Source organism: Poecilia mexicana, unplaced genomic scaffold, assembly GCF_051168715.1.
Source record: "Poecilia mexicana isolate PSO_F unplaced genomic scaffold, ASM5116871v1 scaffold_21, whole genome shotgun sequence".
Lineage (NCBI taxonomy): Eukaryota > Metazoa > Chordata > Actinopteri > Cyprinodontiformes > Poeciliidae > Poecilia > Poecilia mexicana.
The window spans coordinates 19,990,663-20,009,074 of NW_028263390.1; the positions used below are offsets into that span (position 1 = coordinate 19,990,663).

General features: G+C 36.8%; 1 protein-coding gene across 2 annotated transcripts in view; it reads right to left on the reverse strand.

The window, feature by feature from the left end:
* The window catches only part of scara5 (scavenger receptor class A, member 5 (putative)), a 76,065-nt gene that overhangs the window by 50,857 nt on the left and 6,796 nt on the right, over positions 1 to 18,412 (reverse strand). Inside the window, exons 2-3 of one of the 2 annotated variants that reach the window (XM_015006840.2) lie at positions 17,031 to 17,153; positions 11,991 to 12,119 (exon numbers count right to left, since the gene is read on the reverse strand). In XM_015006840.2, coding sequence (XP_014862326.2) covers positions 11,991 to 12,119; positions 17,031 to 17,142 — 241 coding nt within the window. In that variant the 5' untranslated portion in view covers positions 17,143 to 17,153. The remainder of the gene's footprint in view (positions 1 to 11,990; positions 12,120 to 17,030; positions 17,154 to 18,412) is intronic. The other variant, XM_015006841.2, reaches the window with a different exon arrangement.

An 18,412-nucleotide genomic window follows, 5' to 3' on the forward strand; every position in this document is an offset into this window, starting at 1 on the left:
GTCAGAAAGGAAACAAGTTTCAAACATTTGTTTTACCTTTCAAACCTGCAGATGCGTCTCCACAGCGTCGTTCTGCAGACGCCTTAACCAGTTAAATTCCTCACGTTTCTAAAGCGTGTTCATCCAAACATGCTGGAAACCACAAACAATTCCCCTCTGGGGAGCCAGCGCTCGTAATTTTTACTTTGCATGACTTCATTGAGCTGCTGGACCACAAATTAACCAGATCAAACTCCTGCTGTGTGTTTGTGTGTGAGCACCGGAGTCTGCTGCTGCTTAATTAGGCTACTAGTAAAGCAGACAGGAAGACACAGAGAGGATTCTTATTTGGATGCCTGCTATTGTGTGCTGACATCCCCGGAGCTTTAAATCCGCCTCCCTCTCCCCAGGATGGAGATTAATAAACTCCACGCAGTTGTTTGTGGAAAGCTGCATCGCTGAAACCTGCTGCTTTTATTTGATTATTTACGCACAGCAGCGTCGAGACGTTTTTCATCTCGTGTCTGATCAAAGTTCTGCATGTTTACAGAATAAAACACTTTCTCATGAACTTTAAAAAGAAGCCAAAGATTTGATTTACATGTTTTTCAAAAAACAAATGTTACCAAGTATTTTTGGTCTAGTTTCTGGTATAAATATCTCAGTACACTTGAAATAAGACAAAACTAATGACTACATTTTCAGCAAAAATAGAACAATTTCTTCCACTGGCAGATTATTTAACTTATAATCATGTCTTGGAAATAATCTGCCAGCGGAGCCAGTCGTTTTATTTTTATTGACATAAAGAAATTATTTTCTTTAAAATAAGATCTTACATCTTGCTGAAAAGTTTTATTTAAAGCACTAAGATATTTGCACCAGAATCCTGACTGAGAAGAATCATTTTTAATGAAATTACAGAACAAATCTGGTCTAAATGCTGATATTTTACCAGGTTTTAATAATTATCCAGTTTTAACTGACAGCTTGGATGCAAAATGGTAAATTAATTCTCCATCATGCATTTTTGTTTCTGCTAAAATTTTAACCAAAATAAAAAACAATTTTTTTAATACATATTTCTAGCCACCATTTTTAGGCACAAACTTTTTCCAGTTTCTGCCCTCTGAAGTAATGCTGCCCTGGGTGGTGAGCCACATGGTCCATATAAGAAATGTTCACAGGTTGAGACACTTTTACAGTACGAATTTAAAACTTAACATCATTTGACCCTAAATTTTTAATGTTTTCAAACAAAATCACTGTGGAAAGAGAAATTTAGCCGTTTTTTGCGCCGACTGCCTGATGGTGCGTTCACACCAAACGTGTTTAGAGCGTCTGGTTTACATTCAAAGTCTGTGTGGAAGAGCGTTTCAAACGTCTAGTTCGGCATGTTTTGAACCATTTGGAGCATTTGATGCGTCTGACAAATAGACCGACAATGGAAAATAACGGCTATAGCGATTTTGATGCATCCGACTCGCCTCCACATTTGGTGCGTTCACACCAAACGCGTTACATGCATCAAAAATGCGTCAGACGCTTCAGGTTCGCTTCAAGTGCACTTTGAATGCAGACACCTGATGGTGCGTTCACACCAAACACGTTTTGCGCATCTGGTTTACATTCAAAGTCTGTGTGGAAGTCAAAGTTAAACGTTTCCAATCGCATCATGCTAGACGCGTGAAACGCGCTGCGACGCTCCCTCAACATTCAAAGTCTTCACAGAGACTTCGAATGTAAACCAGCCTCATGTGCGAAACGCGTTCAGTGTGAACGCGCCATCAAGCCTCTGCATTGAAAGTGCACATGCATCAAACTTGAGGCGTCGGACGCGTTTTTGACCCGCGAAACATGTTTGTTGTGAGCGCACCATAAGCTGTTGCACAAATAAAAATAGTAAAATTTAAAAAATGCATCCAACAAAACATGAATGTGGTGAAATAAGAACTAGAAACAAGAAACCCTCACAGTTTCAGGCGTCTTATGATCATAAAACCACATTTTACTGAGAAACATTCTTATGGTCTTCAAGAGAAAAATCAAGCAGAACTTTAAAGCGGGCCAAATCTTTCATGTGGATGTAAAGAGTCTCTGTTCAAAAATCCGGCCTTGATATTTACGCTTTGACCCAAACTGAGGTTTGATCCAAACAAGCTGCAGAATTTCTTAATGAAATTAATCTGAATTGCTGCTCAAAACCATTTTTAGACAGAAGAAGCTGTAAATAGGACAGAAAACATACTTGATTCTGAAAGTTATGGATATTAAACTTTGGTTCCTATTATTGCAAAGTGTCAAACTTTCTGTCTGAAAGTTTGAAGAAAAGGTCCAATTAGTGTTGACATGTTAATGGCCGGAGCCTGACTTTCTGAGTGAAGCTGTCTGCTGACTTTGGGACCCTCTTGTCCTCGCTGTCTATTCTTTTTTTTTTTTTCTGTGTGTGTGAGAGTGTGCTCTTACTGGGACGAACTCCCACCAGGAATGCTGGACCAAATCCAAACTCTTTTCTTCAGAAAGAATCACGGCCAGAGCGCAGAGACTCATTAGAAAAGGCTTTATGTTCTCAGAGTCACTTTTGGGGCCCCGGGGCCGAGTATACGTGTGGCAGACATCTCTGTAAACGTGTGTGTGTGTGTGTGTGTGTGTGTGTGAACATTATTACTGCGTACTGAAGACAGTAACCTGACAACCAGAACACCCAAAAATTGTACTTAAATAAGAGTAGTAATACTTCAGCATATTTTTACTCAAGTAAAAGTAAAAAGTAGTACTCAGGAGTAAAAAAAGTATTTGGTTAAAAGTGCAGAGTAACTATTCAAACTATCAATGATCTAATGTTTAAAAATATAAAGTTAAGTGGAAATTTTGATGTTTTGAAGAAGAAATGACAATAATTCTTATAACAAAAAATAACAAAATCTGGTAAAATTATATTTTTTCCAAATCAATAAAAAACTTATGAAACTTCAACAAAAACTGCAGCTGTGTGTCTGTATCTGGTGAATCTTTAGTTAAAACTTGTTTTTCATTCAGTGGGTAGAAAATCCAGAAATTTTACTCAAGTAAAAGTAAAGTAAATTCTCCTAAGAGTAAATTTTTTCAAAAGGTTACTCAGGTAAGTGTAATTGAGTAAATGTAACTAGTTACTACCCGGCTACTAGTTACTACCCGAGTCTGCTCAGATATCTGTTGTAATAGAGGAACTGTGACTAAATAATAATCTGGTTAAACTGAACTAAAACACAACTTTGTAAATCAGGCTTTGAGCCTCATTACCTTCAGCAGATTTAATCTTTTTCAGCATCGACTCCAGTTGAATATAATTTATGCTGAAGCTCCAGTTTTGTTTTTGTGTTTTTGTTTAAAATCCTGATTCTGTTTTGATGAAAACAGCCTTTTTTATCCGGTTCTCAGGAACCTGAAAAGTACTTTTATTTTTCAAGAACGTTACTCAAATAAATATAACTGAGTAAATTTAACTAGTTACAACCCAAATCTGTTGACAGCAATAACACGAATTAGAAATGCGTACCAGTTTCAGGTATTTAAACTTTTATCTTTGACGTTGATGGTTTTTCGCCTCCGGGTTAAACGTATGTTTGAAATATGAACGTTGCTTCTTTGTCAGACATGAGAACATGAGAAAAACCTCTTATTGTTTCCACTCTGATGCTCTATAAGACGTTTGAAGTCTGGCTTTATGTTGTTAGGAGTGGCACTTTGTGGTGTCACATTTACCCTATGAGAGATTTTCCACGGGCAAACCTATCATCACACATGTGGTATACATTCAAGTCCGTTTTTCTCCCTCTTCTTGTCTCATGTAGACATTTCTTTAAAAAACCCTTGAAGGAGCTCCAGTAATCTAAAGCTTGTGGCTGTTATAAACCCCCCCAAAAGTCTGACATTGTTTTCCCAGCGGCCTCTGATGTCACTTTCCTCCACATGTCAGCTGGACATGATGTGTTTCTGCTGGAGGAAAGTAAACACTGCAGCAAAAATACCATTCAGGGCTAAAAAAGAAAATACAGGTAGAGTCATCTGAAGTTGATACAAGTTTGAACATTTAAATGAGAAAAATATGTTTCAAAAGAAGAAACAAGGTGAAGCTCAGCTGGGGTTTTTACCATTTATGTTAAGTATGTTCTGTTTATATAATCAATATATTAATCTAAAATCTATCAGAAATACAATACACTGCCAAAAGTATTCACTTTTCAACCTATAAACACTTATAAACTTCTAAAAGGATGTTGAACTCTTCACACCTCATCAGTCTAGTAGATTTGGTTCAATTTGGGACCAAAATTGCAACATTTGTTACATTTTCAGCCACTGCGGTTCAGAACCAGTTCCCCTCCTCACCTGTGGTGGCGCTGTACCAAGAACTACCGAAGGAAACAACATGAAAACGTCTGAGGAAGACACTGAGCGCAACTTCCTTCCTCACAAAATATAAACAAAAATTGAGAAGCGTCACATTTAGTGGATGTTTGATTTCTCTTGGTAAAAGACAGTGAGCCATTTCTCCCACTCGTGCAAAACTCACGTTTGTTTTGGTTGTATTTACCCAGAATTCCCTGCGCTGTTGTTCACTTCCTGGTTCTGGAGTGACCTCTGGTCTGTTAAGCTTTCAAACCAAAGTTTACTACAACCGGGCTGAGATCTAGTGTTGTAGACGGGCTAAAGTTTGTTTGGTTCAGTTTGGTTCACACAACCCCAAACAAGGCAGACTTTCTAGAAAAACGAGCTAGAGTTTGATTAAAGTGGACTAAACAAGGCTGGTGTGAATGCAGCCTTAGACAGCTTCAGTTGTTTTGGAAAGGCGTGATGTTTGGGAAACCATATTTGTGAGGTCAGACGCTAATGTTGGACGAGAAGGCCTAGCTTACCATGTCCGCTCTAATTCATCCCAAACGTTTTCTGACTGTTTGAATTCAGGACTCCAAACTCTCTTATCTATCACGGTATATATCTTCCTTTGTGCGCTGGCGAACCATCATGTTGGAACAGGAAGTGAACATCCCCAGCTGTGCAAACTGAAATTTACTGTCTGACTTTATCAATCACTTCCACTTTTTTGTAATTATTACATAAAATGTCATGCCTGCACCTACTGCACAGATAACTTTTAATAAATGTGTCAATACTTTTGGAAATATAGCGCATCTACTTTATGAATTCACAAGCAATTAATTAATTTCAACATAGAAAAAGTTTGTAGCTAGTTTTCTAGTTGCCATATCATTTTAGGGTTCATAAAACTAAACGTCTATTGTTCATTGTTCCATAGCACTGAAATAAATCTACTGTTGGCCAAAGGGAAATTATGATGGTGGCCATTTGTGATAACAATAGCAACATCAATCAGCCAAAATCCACCAAAGCTTTCTGGAAACACAGCGACTTTTAACTACTTTCACTTGGCAACGCCATGACTCTCACCTATGGCACCACTGTTTTAAAACTTCACTGTTTAACGGAAGAATTATTAACTTGCCATCAGGTTTTCCAGCAATTAAATGTGAAAGGAAAAGGGTATCACAAAGCCAAACCTGTGAGCTGCACGTTTCCTGTGACTGGAAAACATGACTCAGCTGCACCTACAGAGAGCTGTAGATTCATGTTTCAGGCTCCGCAGCAGCTCTTCCACTGCAGAGCACCACTTCATGGCTACAGGTGAAGAACCAAAGCTCTCCTCATAAAGGTCCTCCGCTGCTACGCCAAGATGCATCAATACCTCTGAGTTTTGAGGGAACATTAAAGGGGATATATTATGAAAAAAAAAATCTAATTTTGCACGTTTTTATACTTCTAACTGCTTCTAAAAGCAATTCAAGAGTTAAAAAAAACACCCAGCTGTTTGTTGGTGTCTGAGAAATGAGCCGTTTCAAAAACATCCTGATTGTTGATGAACAGGCATTAAACCGTTACCTAGCAACCCAAGTGGTCAGCTGGTTTTACTGCTCTATGCGCTGCACAATGGCTGCTGGTTTGAGTTCACTGTTGACTTAAGAAACCACTTACTGCGTTGCATTTTTGTTGGCTGTGCAGGAGAATCCACTAATGCTTTTCAAAGATGTATGGTTGTATAATTATGCATCTGTTTGCAGCCATTGTAAACGTTGAGTTGGGGGAGCGTAGCTAATAGTAGATCATTTGGATTTAAAGAGTCCTGACCTGTTAAGGAAAGTATCTTCACTAATATGTTGTTGTGATGGATTTCCATCAATTATTAGCTAAATGTAGCTAAAACCTCCATTAAACATGTTTAAACCTCACTTTCTGCTGTTAACTGTGTGTGTTTAGTTTTTTACACATCTTGTTATTATGACTTAACAGGTTATTTGGAGCAGTGTTTTGCCAGAGATGTTCTCAAACGCCCTTTAATTCTTTGCACATGGAGTAGATAAAAATACTAAATTCTGGTAATAAACTTCCAGGTCTCCTTTTAACAACACCCACTGTCTAATAAGGGACATAAAATGTTTTTGATGAACACATTTGGATCTTAAGTGATGCCAATTTTAATTTAAGACATTTTGTGCCATGAGAATAAACTACACCAATAGACTCGTGGCATTCATACCCAAAAAGAAAACAGTGGTTAAAATGTTTTACACAGCTTAGCACGACCAAATAAGAGGGAAATCAAGAACAGGAGTGAAGATTTGAACTTAAAAGCATTCAATAAAGTTGGGCTTTAATCTATTTAAATAGCATAAATTTAGGCTAGAAATTTAAAATGCTTGTGGATTCCTTTGCTAATTTTAAGACTTTTTACAGTGTATAAATTATTTTCAGTCAAAATGCAAATGGTATTTTGACATTCTACCAAGTTGGAGGCAGAAACGTTGGAAACTTTAAAGCTGAAAGCAGCTGAAATAGTAGTCAATCACATTTATGACGTTCAAAGCAGAGCAGCAGGTTTACGAAGCAGGAAAATGACTTTCTGTAAGTTGACTGCACCTGGAAAAACACTGACAGACACAAACGGCTTAATTATCAACAAGTCGTATCAAAACAGAGAGTAATCAGGTTGAAATAATTAGATAATTCAGGACGGCTAACCTGCCAAAGCTGCAGTTGTGATAAAATATTGCTTTACTGAAGAAAACAATAAGAGACAACAGCGTCTTAAATGTCATTTCTGAGAGAGCCGACTGATTTAAAACCTGATGTAGGTTTGAGGAAATGCATTGTGACATTTAAAGCTTTTCAAGGTTATAAAACGGTTTAACATAAATTCAGCAGCACCTCACAGGGATGAAGTTATTATTGTCATTCAAAGTAACAACATTTTGTCAAACATATCCATTACTTATTGCAAATAACTGAACAACTTTGGATTTGGTCATCTATGTAGCATCCAGGAATCCATCAAACTTAACTTGAACCAGACGAAGCACTAAAGTTGAAAGTCACGCTTCTCTTTTGGCTTCCAGACATGAAACTCTGCATTTAAAAAAATAAATAAATAAACTGCATTTTGAGGTTTGAGTCGGAAACAAAAACACAATCATAGCTTTCACCAAAAGGCCACAAATAAAAACAGAAAATGTTGTATTTGTTTCTGATAAACCTCAGAAACAAAAGTTACTAGCAGAAATAAACCTGCAGACTGAGAACGGAGAGACGCAGCGTCTATTAGCTTCATGACAAGAGAAGAAAGGATCCTCTGATTCTTTCATCTTTATTTTCACGTTTCTATCCAACATCAGATGTGCTGATGCAGAATAAACTGCGTTGTTTACATCATAAATGCAGCTGTCTCTCTCCAGCCTAAAATCAGCCTATAATCTCTTTAAAAAAATCAAATCGGTGAGCCTGAATGGGCTAAAAGGAGGCCAAGAAGGCAGCGTAAGGGCTGGAAAGGAGGCAGGATGTGAAGGCATGGAGCTGAGTGCTTCACCTCTGAACACTGGGTGTGTTTCTGCATGCACTCATGTGTGTGTGAATGCGTGTGTGTGTACGGCGAAGGGGGCCTCCCGCGCAGCTACTCTGGAGCCACTTAGGTTTTGGATGGCCGGTATTTAACTTAAGAAAAGCCTGGCTGGGCCGCTTTTCTAAAACAGGCTCAACAAGAAGCTTAAAGAGGCAGGAAGATGTGTTTTCCAGGCACAGAGTGCCAATTTATAACGCAATCAAGTCAATATGTCGCCTTCAGTTGTTGTAAAAATACTTTATGTATCAAATCTGACTTGAAATTTTACTTTCTGATTTAGTGCCTCTGGGCGACATGGACTTAAAACTTTTCATAGATATAAAAGTGGCAATATGAACTATTTATTACTTTGTTTTTAGGTGAATGTACGGCTGTGAATGTGTGACACGACAGTAGCAGCCACACAAACACAAATAATGCTCTTGGAAAACATTTGTAACACATTTCTTTAGGACAACAGTCCAATTTTGATTTATATCACCAAACTGCTCATAATAACTGTATTTAATCAAATTTTCAAATGTATCTACAGTCTCATTGGACAAACAGTGGAGAAAATACTAAAACTAACAGTTTGGGAAATTATTGTGTCGACGATAAATCAAAATTCTTATAATGACAAGAAATAAATGGCCTCTGTCTCTTTAAGAAAGTCCTGCTCTTTCTGAAGCTCCGCCTTCAGGAAGTCATCACAACATGGCTCCTCTATTAACCCTTTAGCAACGATTTCACTGAGAAGTAGCTCAATGAGGTCAGCAGCTCCACCAGGTGTTTGCTGATTGCTGCTGGCTAGTCTGAAGGAGCAGAGAGGGGGCGGAGCTACGGCTCAAAGGCGGAGCTAGGTCCAACCAAGCAGAATGGTTGCCATGGAGATTACAGGATTTCTCAAACATGCATGAAAGAATCAAAGCGACACTCCAGGTTTGTTTTTGATGAGAAAATAACATAAAAACGTGAAGCAAAAATCAAAAACGTAAATTTTACATAATATAGATTATTACTGAAGTAAAGATTAATGTTTGATTCTTCCACCATCATGCAGGCCTGAAGGCAACATGTTTTTCCCTGCTTCTGAGTTTCATAATGGAAGAACCAATAGAGAGGCCACAATGGGTTCTGCAGAATCAGAACCGTTGAGTCTGATTCACCTCCAAAGTTGTTCTCATTTGGCGTCTCATTCCAGGTTTTTTTTTCTTTCTTTCTTTTTTTAAATCAGTCCAAAAGCGATGCAGCGTCAGCTCTGATGACATGGGAATTTATTACCGGCCTGAGTGATATGAAACAACAACAGCTAATACTAATTTCCATAACCCAGCATGTCCAAATTTCCACTGCAGCGTTTCGTTCGTTTTGGGCCAACATGTTTGAAGGGAAAACGTCTTCCAACTCGAGCTTTTTGAAACGAAACGTTTGTTTGGATAGTAAGTGAATGACTAACCTGCTTTGTTACATGATGTGCAGCCCTGATGGAAAGTTTTCACACTCAGTGTTTCCACTAAATGTTGCTTTTCAGGGCTGTGTTAACATGTCTTCATTTATTGTTTCTGTCATCAATCTGCAAACAATTCTTCTAAAAACAAAGCAAAGGAAAACAATGTTTTTAAGAGCATTTTGGAAACGTTTCAAAACTTGAAAACTAAAATGTTTCCATGTTTGGATCAAAGGTTTGGCATTCTTTAACTTTTGAGTTTCTCCCTTGATTGAAAAGTTCAAGAGCAATCAGACTGGACCGCACAGATGTTTCTGTTTCCTCAAAGATGTTCAACTTGATTCACGTCCTGATTTTAAATTCAAAGATTTTTCTCAGGATGAAGGTCCAGATTGTATATTTTTCTAGCTTTAAAAGTATTTTTGTGTAAATTTATGTTTTTGCAAGTTGAAGCAGCTCATCTCACATCCTTATTGGTGAAAGCTAACCACCTTGCAGATCAGAAATGAAAGATTTCTGCGGCTGAAGCTAATTATTATTCTAGCAATCAATTATTCAATCGCTTAATCGGCTTAAAAACAGTCAAATTCTGCAGATTTTTCCATTAACCACTAAAGCTTTTATTACTCAATATTAGAAATACATTAAAAGATGCAAATAACCGAATTTAACTCCTAAAATGCCACAACATACATATTCCTTTAGTTTACAGTTGATCATTTGTAGCATCGGATGCATCTGCAGCTAAAAACTTATAGAGAACGTTTTTCTTATTATCTATGCTGCAATAAATATAAATTTTTTGTAGAGTTTTGGCTTAATTACAGCCCTGTGTGTGTCGATCTTTTAGCAAATGGACTTTTCTCAGTCTATATACTCCACTTAACGATTAATCAACTACTAAACTAGATGCTGATTATTTCAATAATCGATTAATCGCGATTAATCAAATTAATGGTGGTGCACAACCGTTCAAAAATCAGTAAAATTTGGTATAAAAGTCAGAAGATTTTCAACACCAGCTGCACTTTCAGCCTTTTATTTGTTTGCTGCAGTTGAACTCCCAGCAGTAAATCTCTTGCAGATTAAAAAATAAAGCAGGTTTCAGAGAACATGATTCCAAAGGTGCAGTGGCGCCCAGTTCACACCAGAGGCTGACCTTACGCAGGAAGCCCTGAGAGAGCCACACGAAGACACCATGTTCCTTCAACACGCACACGCCGTCCCAACCAGATATTTTAAATCTTTTTTATTTCTCTTGGAGGGAGTCATGATAAACTAAACGCAGTCGTCAGCATCGGGTTTGTTTCACGGATTCATCTTTTCCAACAAGTTAATCCAGCAGCAAAGATATACTGACTGAGGTATCGGCCCAGCATTTTGTAAAGAATGCAGCCTTGTAAGGGATTCATGTGAAGCAGCATGTTTAAAAAATTACCCATTTGGGATCCAACTGAGTCAGATTTAAAACCAAGAACTGAGCTGCTTAGGCTTGGCAGCAGATCCCAGCACTGTAAATATGCATGAACATGAACGCACCGTCCAGACAGGAAAAGATCCAGGGGTGTGATGCAGCACCTTGCAGAAGTGATCAAACCTCTCACATTTGTTCACAGTGTTAATTTTCAAACCCATAAAACATGATTTTATGGGTTTGAATTAAGCCCACCAGAACCAGGTGGTGGGATTGTTTCTCAGATTGAATTTTCCATATTTCCTTAAACTCAGTTAGACTAGATGGTAAGCAAAGGTGAACCACAATGTTTAAAGGGAACCTGTTATGTAAAATTCTCATTCTGCATGTTTTTATGCTTCTATTTGAGTTTCTACTGGCTGCTTAAAAAACACCTAGCTGTTTTTTAGCAGTAAGTTAATGTTTTTTCGGTGTCTGGAAAATGAGTCGTTTCAAAAACTTCCCCATTGTTGAGTCACAATCGACAGGCACTCCGCCGTTACCTAGCAACCCAAGCGGAGCTCCAGCACATTTGGTCACCTGGTTTTACCGCACTATGAGCTCTACAATGGCTGCTGGAAAAGACAAGTGTTTTGTTGTTGACTTAACATCCAGAAACCACTTACTGCATTTTTGTTGGTTGTGCAGGAGGTTCTACTTCTGCTTTTCAAAGATGTACAGTTGTATAATTGTGCATCTATTTGCAGTCATTTTAAAGTGTGAGTGTAAACGTTGAATTGGGGGCGTGGCCAGAAGCAGATTATTCGAAATTAAAGAAACAGGAGCTCAAAATAGGAATAACTTACAAAAGAATCTGATTATCTAAAAATGATTTTGTGAAAATAACAAGATGAACATGTTTTGTATAGACCAAAGACCGAGACTAAGCTGTTCAAGGCAGCACAATAGGTGACCTTTAAGTCTTCCCATGATTGTACATAGGACTGAACTTTGACAAAGCCATTCTAGCATACAAGTATGTTGTAATCTAAACTACTCCACTGTAGCTCTGGCTGAATAGTTTGAGAAAACATCCTGATAGGAGGTGAAGCTCCAACTCCGTCTCACGTCTTTTGCAGCCTTAACAAGGATTTTCCTCCAGAATCTCCTGATATTTTCCTTCACTCATCTTACAGTCAACTCTAGCCATGTTCCCCACATCACAATGCTCACCCTACCTGCCAAGCAGAGTCCAAAGATGGTCAGCAGAACCAGGACGTACAAGGACACAATCGCATATTTGATGGCGGACAGGGAGTTCAGGAGACTGCAGTGCTGGTCCTGCTTCCTGCGGCGCTTTGCGCACACTAAAACAAAAACAAACGTTGAAAAATATTTTAGTTTCAGATTAAGAGGACATAGAAATCTACTGCTAGTTTGCAGTTAAAAATGACTAGTTTTAGAAATGTATTATAACATTTTTGACCATACGCAGAAATGGGTATAAAACCCAAAGATTGTACTCAAGTAAAGTTAGCACTGCGTCAACATATTTTCACTTTTAGCAAAAAATTAAAACATAGCCGTCAAAACAAATTACTCAAGTAAAGTATTTGGTAAAAAGTCAAGTACTGAGTAACTGATCAAATCATAATCAGATGAACCAAAATATAAAGTAAAGTGGACATTTTAGTTATTCTTGTAAGTAACAAAAATAACAAAATCAGGCAAAAAAAAAAATTCAAATCATTTTCTTTCAATAAAAAAACTTATGAAACTAACAAAAACTGCAGGTGTGAGTCTGAGTCTGGTGAATTTTTGGTTTCATTCAATAGGTACAAAATCCAGAAATGTCACTCAAGTTAGAGCAGCAATACTTTGTAATAAAGTTACTCAAGTAAAAGTAAAAAGTACAAAAGTTACCCTAGTAAAAGTAACTAGTTACTACCCAGCTCTGACTACAAGGGGCCACATTTCCATCACAGGAAACGAAGCAGCATGAGGCGATCCACTCGCTGGTTCTTAAACAAAACTTCAACCACGACCTTCATCTTCTGGCAAAATCTCTGCATTACTTCACAATTATCCTTCAAATTCTGCTGCATGAACTGCACACACTCACTGAGGAGCCATTATTAAAACACATGTCAGCACTTGACCGTCCTCTCCGGGTCAGACGCAGGCTTGATAAAAGGGACACGGTGATTTCGATGAATGATGGAAAAGCTGTTTCTGTATCTGTGTGTTGGACAGCTGGGTGTTGATGGAAACACTCGCCTCGGGTCAAGAAGTTGAATCAGTTTTCAGACCTTCTTATGGAGTCCCATTCTTCATCTGTAACTAGAACCGGACTCAGACTTTTCCTCTCTAAAGTGAAATCATGCACACAACTGCACATGTTTATCTGACTGAAGAAACTCTTTACTGGAGCTTAAAGTTGATGGAATAATTGGATCTCAAGCAGTTTCTCAGTTTGTACCAGATTTGCTTTGTAAAGAAATTTGACTTGTTTATTTGCAGAAAGATGAATAAGTCTGTGTAAGGGAATGTGCACAAAACATTGTCGATATTCCACTAATGTCGAAAAACACAATTTTGCATTTGCAGTATTTCCATGAAGTAAAAAACACAATTAAAAACGAGACCAAAATACTTGGTGTGGTTTTGTGTTTTTGCAGTGCATTGTGTTGTGAAAAGATCTCAGGACATCAAGTGGCATTGAAATTAAAATAGCCTCCACTGGGATTTCATACGGTCATAGACTCCGTCTCCCTGCGAACACTCAGGATATTGGATTGTGTCCGAACTTTAAAACAAAAACAGCATGGTGTCATTTGGGCCGTGGCAATCCATCAATGGTTGCAGGTGGACTGGTGTTGATGCACACACACATTAACTTTCCCCTCCGTGATGAAGAACACGCGCAGCCGCGGACTAAGACAAACACAGCTGGCTGAGATGTGTGTTAGTCACATGGCTGGAATGCACAGCACAGAAACAAACAACACGCCGGTCGGCTTCTGACAGAAACGGATCGGAACCACTGGGAAAAAATTAAAAACACATTTTAATCTCAGAATTCTGATTAATCAAAATTGTTGTCTTAAATCTAAAATCTACCAATAACACTTAAGAAACAGATATGTGATTATTTTCATATTCTAACAACATAATTTAGATACCTAAGAATGTTTCAGTATTTATTTGGATTTTGGCAGAGAATTAGATTTCTGAGTTTAAAGTCAGAATTATGAGAGAAGTCCAAATTCTGAGTTTAAAGTCAAAGTTTTAAGAAAAAGTCCAAATTCTGAGTTCACAGTGAAAATGTTGAGCTTAAGGTCAGAATTCTGAGACTAAAGTTGAAATTCTGAGATGTAAGTCAAAATTTTGAGATTAAAGTCAGAATTCTGACATCAAAGTCAAAACTCTTGGTTTAAGTTAAATTTCTGAGAAAACAGTCAGAATTCTGAGATTACAGTTAAAATGTTGAGCTTATAGTCAAAATTCTGTAAAACAAAGAAAAAAATCAGAATTATTTTTTTTATTGACCCTAATTGCCTTCCGTAGCATCTTCATTTTAATCAGGCCAGTCATAAAAACAAACACCGAAGGAAGAAAAGCCTCGTAACGCCGTGCAGATAGAGCAGGAAATAAAAGCAGCAGCAGCCGCCTCAGGAGAAACTCGTGTGTGCAGTTAAAGTTTTAAGAGTTTAGGGCAACTCGGACTTCTGATTTATGTCAGCACCGTATTCCTTCACTTCAGTGTTATGTAACAAACTAAGAGCAGGGAGGTAGGGTTGTGATCTTTGCATAAACACTTAAAATTAATCGGCTTGTTTTTCATCCAGAAAATTACCTCATTTATGCTGCTTTTTTCTTCGACCCATAAATCGAAAATCTTTTAATAAGCATTTTTATTTAGCACTGGCACAGCTGGATTTGTATTTGCTAAAGGATTTCTTCTATTTCTTTCATTTTTCTGTCACGCTTTAATGTCTCTGATCATTAAATTACTTTTGATGTCCGATTACAGTTATATTACTCTTAATGATGATGTCATTTATTAAGGAAAATAAATATATCCACACCAACGTGGCGCTATGCAACAACATAATTACCACCTAAATCAACAACTGAAAGGCTGCAATAACTAGAAATGATTCATTTACAGTTCAGTGGAAGATTTCTCCATTTTATTTGCAGAATTATTTTATTTCCTTAGCTTGGATGGCCTGTTTCAGGTCATACTACAGCATCTTACTGGGACTTAAGTCCAGAACTGGACTAGGCCACTGCAAAAACTAGAAATTAGAACTAAGAAATCATTCAACTGTTTCAGGAAGTAACTCAATAGACACTATAAAATCAAAACTGTGCTCAAGTCTTGAATATTTTTTTAATTAACTAATGTTTTCACGTTTTTTTCTTAAGAATTTGACTTGGTTTTTATTTCTAATTTTAAATGGTTACTGTAAATCACTCTACTTTTTAAATCTGTCATAAATCACAGGTCATGTACGTTTTTACATGTTAACTGTATTTTTTTAATCTCTTCCATCAACTGTTTTCTGATTTGTTGTGTTCACTGCAAAAACACAAAATCTTACCAAGTAACTTTAGTCGAGTTTCTACTGCAAATATCTTAGTGCACTTAAAATAAGATGAATTAACCCGTAAGTTACTTTTCAGGAAGATATAGAAGCTTGTTTTAAGTCAATAAATCCTTAATACTGATAAAAAAGTTCTAGTTCCGCTGGCGCCGTAGCCTAGCAACAACAGCCGAGCGCAGCCCGTCACCTAGCAACACGGTTCTAGTTACATTGGGAGATTGTTCACTAAAAACATGATAAAAATATCATGGTATAAGTGAAATTATCTGGAAACTTTCTCCTCAATATTAAGAAATGATTGACTTCAAACAATCATAATGTCTCATATAATGTCTCATTATAGAAGATATTTGCACTAGAAACTTAGTAAGATTTTGTTGTTTTTTTTTTGTTGTTTTTTTACACACCTTCCATAAAGTTCGCGTTTAGTCTGTCAGTCCACACAACATTTTTATAAAACTCTTAAGGATGATCAAGATGTTTTATTAGCAACAGAGAGACGGGCCTTCGTGGTCTCTTGAATCAGAAGTGGCTTTGGCCTTGGGATAATTTTCACCATCTGTTTCTTATTATTATATCATGAACACCAATTTTAGCTGAGACACATTGAACCAGCCTGGTTTGGAAAGGTCTAAGAAACAGAAATCGTCATTTCTAAAATATTTACTCATGTTGCTGAATTTAAAAGTTAGATAGATACTAAGAATGTTATGAAAAGGCAAATACGTTTTCACTGCACTGTAAATAAGTAACTGGGTCAGACATTTAGCTAACTGAAGGTAACATCATAAGTTTAACTACCTGAACAGCCCAGGGCACATTTGCGGCTCTTTTATTGCAAATTTTACCCGTCCAGCATGCAGATACAGTTTTTATTTGCAATCAGGGTAAAATTATTACTGACATAATTTTCTTACACTGGAAAATGTTTAGTACAACACAAATCTTTTTAAAATTAAGCATTTAGAACAACCTTTATCCAGAAACCTTTACTAAAACGTCACTTTTGCTCCACACAAATCAGCTTTTTCTGCTTTATTAAACTTGGCTAAACAAAGCAAATGTTTTGAAAAAAGAGACCCAGTTGTCATACTGAAAATAATTTGTACAATCGAGCCATTCTCTAAAAGAAATTAGATAATAAAAAAGACGACTTTATTTGCTTAATTTTTAGCCCACAAATACTTTTGACTCAAAGTTTAGTCACCCCTTATTTAGTATAAAGAAAATATGTTTCTATAGCTTTAGTTTTCAGTTTGTTATCTGAATAAACTGAACTGAATGCCAACAAGTTCTCCAGCTGATGTTAACTCAAACTTTCCCAGCAAAGCGGCCAAGCTGCAGGGTGAAACCTGAGAATATTAAATCTGTGAGTTCGTTCAGCTGAACCTCGACTCACAAATACAGATGTCACTTCTGGACATTTAGATGACCAGAGCCAGAGGAGGACAAATGCCAAGAACATGATCGCATCACCGTCTTTTTTCCAGCAGTTTTAGAGTTGGACTTCATCTGAGTTAGATGATGATGATGATGATGATTTTTTTTAATCTGCTAATGAAACTCAGAGGAAACTCCTGATCGTTAACTGCAGAGATAAATTAATCTCAACCCATTTCCAACTACTAAGTAATTTCTATAATTTTGTTAAAATATAAAGTTTCCTACCTTCATCACAAAGGTTGAGTTTGGACAAGCTGTGGCCATCATAGACTTCCTCATACATGGAGCCGCTCTCTCTTTCCTCATTTGTGCTCAGATACATGGCTTTGTTTTCCATCCCCTCCTAAACTACAGAAACAATAATATGAGTCAGTTAAAACACCTCCTATGACCTACACTGCAAAAACACAGAATCCTGCCATTAAATTCTGGTCTGGTTGCTGGTGCATATCTTAGTACACTTAAAATAAAATTTAAAAAAATTACTTATAAGTAACTTTTCAGCTTGTTTTAAGTAAATAATTCCTTAAAATGGATTATTTCATTTATAACAAGGAAAAACATAAGAAAAATAATCCTCCAAAGGAACTAGGATTTTTTCATCAATATTAAGAAATGATTCAATTAAAAGAAACTCCTATCTTGTAAGTCATTTATGTGCACTAGCAAGTAGATCAAATTTAATGGCAAGATTTTGTGTTTTTGCAGTGTGGAAATAGTAAAATACAAACAAACAAAAAATTAATTCCCACTTATTCTGAAAACAAACTTTTATACACCTTATGTGTTCTTATGAGTTTAGAGGGAAGGAATTAGAGATTAATCCAGGTGATAATGGAAAAAAAAAACAGTTGTAAAAAAAATAAAAATAAAATAAAATAAAAATAATAATAATAATAATAATAATAAACCAACTTTTCTTAATGCGTTCGCCACAAATCTGGAACAAACTTCCAGAAAACTAAACAGCTGAAACACTGAGTTCCCTTAAATCTAAACTAAAAACCCACCTTAGAGTCACTTTTGAACCATATTAATGAAACATTGACCAACATTTTGATGTGTAATGTCAGTACTTGACTAAATGTAATGTTTACTGGTTTACTGTGTTTATGTGCATCAGGGTTTTACTTTAACGATGTGAAGTTCAGCTCTTGGCAGTTGGTGGTTACCATAGCAACCAGTAACTGACAAGCTCCGCCCCCTTTTTCTGTTGCCGCTCTGTAACCGTGGTATATATTATTATCAGCTCTGTTTTCTTTACAAGTATTATATCTTAACATATATTTTAGACAAATGTAATCATGCACAGTGTTTCATGAGTAATTTTGGTACGTTTGGAATGTTTTTAACTGTTATTATTAATGTTGTGCATTTTAGCTATGTTTAATTTTACAACTGCTGCTACCTGCTCATTGGGAGCTATTGCTCTGTAGTTTGTTTAGGGTTGTTTATTATATTGTATTTAATGTTTAGTGGCAGAAACTGCTGGACTGATTTTAACCACCAACTTAATTTCATAAATTCAGTGAACTTGAATTGTTAGGAAGTCAAACTACTGGACCTGAGACGAACACAGTGTGTTTTATTACTTTGTATTTTTGTGT